The following is an 8738-nucleotide window of genomic DNA, read 5'->3' on the forward strand; positions in this document are numbered from 1 at the left end:
TCTGCTCCCATTTCACATGATTCTTCGATAGTCACATGACTCATGGCTTCTCTGTGATTGGTTTCAGTAACGTTGCTGCAACATTGGTTACTGCAATACCAGGTAAGTCCATCTCCCCTCTGGGCAGGCATCTGGAGGATCAGCAGTCATTTTCCACCACATCCCGCCACATCCCACCACCAAGTTACAAGATTTCCGAACACCCCAGCTTTCTCCCGTTGGCTTGTCCACACCCTAACACATATGCTCGGCACATTAATGGGAAAAAGACCGGACAGTCACTGTGCTCAGGCTAGGGAGGCGCGGCTCCAGAGGTCAGAGTTCACAGCCGCAGTCTCTTGATGTCCTCGCTGCGGAAGTCCATTCTGAGAGCCAGCACCTGCCGTACCTCCGCAGGGGTCAGCCGCCAGGTCAGGGGGCCGGAATTGGGACCCCAGTAGTCCAGAATTTCTGTCACCTGTGCGTAATATACAGAGACAGAGAGAAATAATACGGATTATTCATAGCCAAGTCTTCCCGCTTCAATGGCTTTAAACAGCAGACCTCATTTCCGGTCCCGGACAACCCTATTGAAAGGGGTTAATTTTTCTCTTGGCTGACCGACAAAAAGGTAAAAGCAATGAAGTTCTACATACTGAGAGTGTGGGCACCTACCTGGTCAATGAAACTAAACCACATAAGGACAATGAAGAGTTTGAAGACAAATAAAATGGTAATGAGACAAATTTGCATCAAGTTCAAATCCGTGTCACAAAATTGTGGAACCTAAATAAATCAAGAGATAGTTTGTAAGGAAAACCAGGGCACAAAAGGATTCTCCAGGACCAAGACAGAGCTACTGACGTAGACACAGGCTAAATGGCACCCTGTGAGAGATTTCCCACGGCTGGGTGTGACAAACACAACACAGTATGCAATACTGAAGCTGGCCCAGATCAGATCACACTTACAGTGGAGCGATCACTTTCTCCATGTACTGTATGTGTGACAATGACTGGAGCTGAACTACCCCTGCTGTGTTTATTTATTTAGCAGAGACCTGTTAGGTTGGGGCTGGGCGGAGAGCCAGATGCGACCGAGGAAAAACCCTCTAAAACGAACGTGTTCGTCACTAGATCCCAGGATACAATCGGAATGGGATTTAATCAACAGAAACTGAGCATAAAAAGAGAAAAGCCAAAAAAACGGCTATAAGAAAACAACCCTCTTAAAACAGGGCGAACCGCACCACTGACTTGGTGCTCCAAACGACTGTGGACCAAAAAATAAAAATACAACCTAGCCGGGAAAAAGGCTAGGCACGAAAATGAAAACCTCGAGACGCAGCTCGGGACTAAAACGCAAACCAAAATACATACCAGGGGACAACTTCCCCCAACCTCCGACTCACACGAGTCCAAAGAAAGAAAAAAGAGAACCAAAACCTTAGAGGAAGGCGCCAGCGAACACAACACAACTGAACGCCTTCCTTACCTTTTAATCTTTTTGTTTCTTAACAGCGAAACACACACCAGCACAGTACCGGACTCTTAACTCTCACAGAGTCTACCAAGTGCATTTACCGGCTTTGTGTCAGAGCGCACAGTGAACACAAAAGGATTGGTAGACTGCCAGCACTGGCCTTAAATACTCTTTAGGAGGGGGAAAACTCCTCTGCCAATAATGACAACCAGGTGAAGCCAATGAGCACCAGCCCTCTGGTGGACACCTTAGGAGTTACCTCACCATGACAAGACCATGCATAAACCGTTAGATGTACCACAGCTCATGTTCAGCTGCAGTCACTGGGCAAGAAAACATAGGAAACACTAAAACTTCTGAGTAAAGAAATGGACAGTACAAGATTAAACTGGTGTTCAAATGTCAAAGGATTCACAAATTGAAAAAAAGATTTTTTTGGGGCCATTTAAAAATGAATGCGAGAGTTAAGTATGCGTTCCATTTTGAGACCAATTAGGCAGGCGGAGTTTACAATGTGGAGTGAAAATGCTGATAGTGAGTGAGGAGATGCAGAAGAACACGTCCATCAGGGATGTGATTTTACCTGATTAATCAAGTAATACAAGGTAGAGCACCTTGGGTATTCCATAAGCGCATACCACATCAATCTGTTTGATGGCTGATAGCAGGAGGAGATTTTCAGCAAAAGAGCCAAACACCAGTGGCCCCAAGATGTCGGGTACGAAAATCAGTATTTAGTGATTAATCAAGAAATACTTCACAGAAAAACAAGAGGGGAGATAGAGGAAGATGGCAGGAGATGGAGGGGATTGAAGGAGAGGAGAAGGCAGGAGGACAGATGGGCTCTTACCCGCTCCAGGTTGAGGATGGTGGCCATCTGTGTGAGCCGGGCAAACTTGTCTCTGATGGTCCAGGTGGTGACGGTGGTCAGATAGGCCACGAGAGAGCGCAGCTCCTTATCAAACTGCAGTCCCCCCAACTGAGAAGAGACAGGGAGCATTTACTTCACCTGTGCGATGGGCTCCAATTTCATTTCTTTTTTGGTGTCCAAGATGACTGGTTTATAAAAAATGCAGAGAAAGATGAAAAAATCCAAAAAACTGGCCTCAATGCAGTTTCTATGAGACCGAAGAATACCCTGTCACAGATATGTAAGCCGGTTATTGTTGTTCTTACCGAAACATATCATTTTTTCGTGTTGTTGCAATAAAAATGGTTTTATAGATATAATCCATTGTCCACAACGTAATCAACCACCATACTTTTACAACCAATGAGTATTAATCATATGATGAATGAATGGAGAGGGGGGGAAAAGGACTAATGGGCAATATTTAAACATCTCCTCAGGACCTTCCCCTTGTATTTTAGATCCCACTTCCTCCACATGCGGGTCACTTGCTTGGAAAGTAAGTCACAGCTTTATATATCCCCCCCTTACCCTGCTGAAGGTGCATTTCAGCACCGCCTTCTCCATCTCCAAGGAGATCAGACTGGTCATCAGGCTGGTCAGTGTGTCATAGATGACTGGGGACAGTCCCGCCTACAGTGAACACAATAATAACATTGTATTACGGTTTATGGTTTGTACAGCTGGAATATTACATAGGTCTTTAGGGTTAAACGGTTGGCTTACTTGGGAATCATTACAGCAAATTCTAGGACTGTTAAACATCAGTAAATGTATATGTACATAATAAGTATAATCAAAAAAGGATGCTGCTGGTTACAAACGCCTTCAGAACCAGGCTGTGTCTGTCAGTGGTTGGAGTCCTGACCCTGTGTGTCCCATGGTGCTTTGCATCCACCCCGACAAGCCTACCTTGAATTCAGCCATCAGCTGCTCCAGGTTGACGATGAACTGCTGGACCCACGGATCGTTAGCCTCGTACTCGTTAAACTCTTCCTGCGGCACACAGACAGGACAGGGGCACTCAGTTCCCCGCCAAAGTTTCAGGGAGGTACGTATAGAACATATACATTTAACATACACTGCTTCGCAAAAAAAAAGCAGTCTGCACAGACAACTTTCCAAAGTTCAAAGAAACGATAGTGGATATGAATGTGTGAGAGTAGGTATCTGTGTGTGTGTGTGTGTGTGTATGTGTGTGTGCTCTTACCTCCTCAATGTTGTGCGAGATGGACAGGAAGTTGCTGATCCAGGGCTTGACCTGTGGCTTGATGGCAGTGTTGTTTAATTCCGTTATTTAATTCTCTTCCCTCCTGGCTAACACTTTCTCTGTATCTCAGGTGTCACTTCACTTGATAGGACGTGGCCTCACCTGCAGGTTCTTCTTTAGGGTGATGATGTTATCACTGCACACTTCCACATTATTCAGTGTCACTTGAGATACAGAGAAAGTGTTAGCCGGGAGGGAACAGAAGTCATTTACCATACATTTTAGTACAGCCTTCCCCCGACCCTAATTGGCTCAGTTTGTGGAAACCTCAAGCTGCAAATATGATCATTGTGCACTGGAGCACAGTAAAATGGTCAGTGTTAAATGAAAACCATTGGAATCGTATGCACCCAGTAACAGTTGATTTAACACTGGACATACACTCACCAAGCACTTCATTAGGAACATTTTTACTTTATTACACCTATTTATTCATGCGATTGTCTAATCAGCCAATTGTGTGGCAGCAGTGCAATGCATACAATCATGTAGATACGGGTCAGGAGCTTCAGTTAAAGTTCACATCAACCAGGCTACAGCAGTAGAAGTAATATGTCTAATAAATACCTATTAAAGTACTCACTGAGTGTATTGCTGTGAGTGTATCGGGGACAGTGGGTATAGTGCAAAGTATACTAACTGTAGATGAGTGTTTAGTGCTCGTAGGGCTGGCATGTATGATGATCAGTGTGTATAAGGGCCTATGTGTACTGAGTGGAGTGTGTATGAGAGTGAGTGTATATGAAAGTGTTTGTGTATGATGGTCAGTATGTATGAGAGTGTGTGTGTATGACGGTCAGTGTGTGTGTGTATGAGAGTGAGTGTGTATGATGGTCAGTGTGTATGAGAGTGTGTATGAGAGTGAGTGTGTATGAGAGTGTGTATGTATGATGGTCAGTGTGCATGAGAGTGTGTGTATGAGAGTGTGTATGTATGAGCCTGTGTGTGTATGATGGTCAGTGTGCATGAGAGTGTGTATGAGAGTGTGTGTGTGTGTGTGTCTGTGTGTATGAGAGTGAGTGTGTTTGAGAGTGAGTGTGTATAAGTGTGTGTGTATGAGAGTGAGTGTGTATGAGATTGTGTGTGTGTGTATGAGAGTGTGTGAGTGTATGATGGTCAGTGTGCATGAGAGTGAGTGTGTACGAGAGTGAGTGTGTATGAGAGTGAGTGTGTATGACAGTGAGTGTGTACGAGTGTGTGTGCGTGCATTAGGTGGATGGAAGGATGCCTTGGCGTCCTCAGCGCTCTCGATGCCCAGCGTGTTGAACTTGCCCTGCTGTAGGCTGCTCTGCATCAGACTGACGGCACTGCTCACGCCGCGCTGGATATCCTGCAGCGTGGTGGCAGGGAAGCCCTGCCGGAGCTTATTATACAGCACCTCCCTGTGGCCATCACCGGTATGACAGCAAGGGAGCACCAGGAACGGAGGAGAGCACAGGGTAACTGTGGTTAATGTCTGAAATGCAGTGCCGGATACGTTAAAGACGAGTTGGAACTGATGTCAGAGCATCAATTTTCCATTGTAGGGACTACAACTTCCACATTCCCACAGGAAAATTCCGCGACGTCCAAAATAAACAGGTAGTTTATAGCAGCCACTTAGATTTGCATGTAGCAGCAGCAAACGCAGATCGTAAGTAGGTGCTGTAGAATCAAATCCGACACCTGTCATAACTCGTAAACATTCATTGCTTCTTTCTACACCTACTGAACCATCGTAAAGTATTGCATGTAGAAACTACAGTGTAATCTTTACAAGTATATTGCCACACCCCAGTGTGCCTTACTCCACCTCTTCCCCAAGCAAGACAAGACCACTTGTGAGCTTACAACATCATTTAGAAATGAGACCACCTCTCCATTTCCTTCCTGATGACACAGCCATAAGGTTAAGCTTGGATACAGAAAGCTGCCCTAATTTGAAAATGTCCCCACATATTTCAGATGACAACCCTCGTCAGCAACCTGACTGTAGGGACTAGAACAATTGGTCAGTCTGAACAAGACTTCCAAAAAGGCTACAGCCTCTCCATCCTAGACCCCTACATCATCTGAACATTTTCATGGCTGGGTCATTCCTGTTGGTGCTCCACCTTCTGGACACCATCCAATAACTAACAAAACACCTGAACTAACAAAACGACTAACCCTTTCACCAAGGTTTCTTATGTTTTGTGACAATGTATTCACTGTTCGACCTTAGTGTTTCACATTGTTTGTATCATGTGTTTTAGACCAGTTTAGTTAATTGTTGATAAAGGCCTGGATGTTTGTCAGTCAATTGTGAACTGTGTTACCGACCCAATGTACTTGACCTGTGGACTGTGAACTGACTTTTATGCTCTTAATCACTGTGGATGGTATTAATCACTGAGCACTTTATTAGGTAAACCTATATACCAGCTTGTTAATGCAAATATTTAATCAGCCAATCATATGGCAGCAACTAAAGGCATAAAAGCATGCAGACATGGTCAAGCGGTTCCGCTGTTTTTCAGACCAAATGCCAGAATGGGGAAGAAATGTGATGTAAGTGTCTTTGAGCATGGCATGATTGTTATTGCCTGACAGGGTGGTTTGAGTATCTCAGAAACTGCTTATACCCTGTGATTTTCACCAACAACAGTCTCTAGAGCTTGCAGAGAATTCATCCAGTGAACAGCAGTTCATTCATTCATTCATTCATTATCCTAACCCGCTTATCCTGAACAGGGTCGCAGGGGGCTGGAGCCTATCCCAGCATACATTGGGCGAAAGGCAGGAATAAACCCTGGACAGGTCGCCAGTCCATCGCAGGGCACACACACCATTCACTCACACACTCATACCTACGGGCAATTTAGACTCTCCAATCAGCCTAACCTGCATGTCTTTGGACTGTGGGAGGAAACCGGAGTACCCGGAGGAAACCGACACAGACACGGGGAGAACATGCAAACTCCGCACAGAGAGGCCCCGGCCGATGGGAATTCGAACCCAGGACCTCCTTGCTGTGAGGCGGCAGTGGTACCCACTGCACCATCCATGCCTGAACAGCAGTTCTGAGGGCAAAAACGCCTTGTTAATGAGAGAGGTCAGTGGAGAAGGGCCAGACTGGTCAAAGCTGACAGGAAGGTGACAGTTATGCAAATAACCACACATTACAAAACTGGTATGCAGGAGAGCATCTCTGAACACACAACACATCAAACCTCTTAAATGGATAGGCTTAAGCTGCAGAAGACCAATACATCTAAAAAATAAGTGTAATAAATACATAATAAAGGGCTCACTGAGTGTATATTATTCATTCATATGTATCTCGGGATGACTAGGCTAGGCCACAGTATATGTGTGTTTGGGGGCTTAACTTAAAACATTTTTTTTCTTTTTTCTTTTTGTAAAAGAGACCCTAATGTGTTGTTTTCCATTGTAGCCTATCATTTATCTATAAATGATTGATTATTAATGTATTGTATAATACAAAGAAGAATACAAAGTAACTTACAGTTTGCAAACTGTTCCTAATTGTCATTAAGCCTGAGATAAATGCTCTCAGAATAGAAGTGCCTCATTCAGAAATCCAGGTTCCAAACCCAAATTCTTCTGTTTCATAGTGTACACTGCATCACCTTAATTACACTCATATTTCAGCAACATTGCCTTACCTATATCCAGGGTAGCTTATCCTATATTTTGTGATAAAATATAAAAGGTAAAATATCTTAATTGCAGGATTGCCATCACTCCCATGTTGTTCCTGTTGTGCTTTAACTGCGCATGTTTTTTTTAATCATCACTTCATTCCATCACTTCCGGTTTCACTTGACTATAAAAATTAGGTAACAAGCTTGCAAAATCCCTTTGTCAACCATCAGCAGGGGAAAAGCCAAAGAACTGTGAATTCAGTAGACATAGACGGTAATCAAGTCACAAGTCGGGGTAATGGTCACAAAAACATAAACAGTTAAACATGCCACTGAGCACTGTAGGGGCAATAATAAAACATGAAGTCGAGAGCCAGGGTGGCGCACGGCTAAAGTAACAGACCTTGATGCAGGCATCAGTTCCTTGCGGTTGCACACTGAGGACCAGGGTTCCTGCCAAAGCTGAGTTTGGCCGGCTCACATGGAGCGGCACAATTGGCTCGCCGCTCCGAGGGCGGGGGGAGGACTCAGCAAGGGGGGTTAGTGAGATCGGCACATATAACAGGACTCTGGGCGCCTCGGATTCACAGTCCCGGGCAGGACGATGTGGCTTAGAGAAGGTGTGTCGTTCTCAGGATCGCCTGATCCATCCAGGCCGCTGAGGGACGGGGTGTCGGCAGTTGCCCTCACTAAGACATGGACAATTGGAATAGATAGGGTACAATTGGCTACTGAATTGGGAGAAAACTGGAAATCTGAAACAAATAAAAAAATGTAAATTGGAATCATTGCAAACTTTCCTGGAAGAGCAAATGCATATTATCACCACAGATGGTAAAGAAGAAGGTGAGGCAGGCCATAAGTAATTGGCCAATAATTGTGGAAAAAAAGGATTCCATTGAATCATTAATAAGGCACACTACTTTACACATGTTGGAAAATAAAGCTTATGTCACTATTCTTTATTACTTCACAGCACTTTTTGTGCAAATGTATTAAATGTGCCAATAATTCTGGAGCCCACTGTATATACAGTGAAGTCCATAAGTATTTGAACAGTGGTATTTACATCCATATTGGGAGATCCATGTCGGAATTACATCAATTTTTTATGCTTTTGGTCCCCCATTTCAGGGGGCCAAAAGTAATTGAACAGTTGGCTTCTCAGCTGTTTCTGATTAGTCAGGTGTATGTATGACTATATTGGAAAATGGATGTATTTTCTACATGGATCACCCAATATGGATGTAAATATCCTCAAATTGAAGATTGAAGTGTCATGGTTTCACACTGTCTACTCCTGAAAATTCCTGTTTTACCAATCTAGACCTCTAGAGGGCTTGCCGGCTTAGCTCAGCAGGAGTAATTGCCTCCTGCAAGTGGAATGCAGGTATAATCATGGCTGATTGCAGTCACCTGCTTGAAGAGCTATTTAAGTCTCTTCCTGGCACTACTCTGAGCTTTGGTGTTT

The 8738-nt window shown here is 44.3% G+C and overlaps 1 protein-coding gene across 1 annotated transcript; it reads right to left on the reverse strand.

The window, feature by feature from the left end:
* Nucleotides 1-259: 259 nt before the first annotated feature.
* Nucleotides 260-7684, reverse strand: LOC133131543 (conserved oligomeric Golgi complex subunit 4-like). The gene is made up of 8 exons (XM_061246918.1): nucleotides 7671-7684; nucleotides 4845-5023; nucleotides 3744-3805; nucleotides 3582-3632; nucleotides 3284-3367; nucleotides 2903-3004; nucleotides 2312-2440; nucleotides 260-457 (listed from the first exon to the last, which is right to left on the reverse strand). Exons 1-8 carry the CDS (start codon nucleotides 7682-7684, stop codon nucleotides 323-325), a joined length of 756 nt encoding a protein of 251 aa, XP_061102902.1. The 3' UTR covers nucleotides 260-322.
* Nucleotides 7685-8738: the final 1054 nt, after the last annotated feature.

Source organism: Conger conger, chromosome 6 (assembly GCF_963514075.1).
Source record: "Conger conger chromosome 6, fConCon1.1, whole genome shotgun sequence".
Classification (NCBI taxonomy): Eukaryota; Metazoa; Chordata; class Actinopteri; order Anguilliformes; family Congridae; genus Conger; species Conger conger.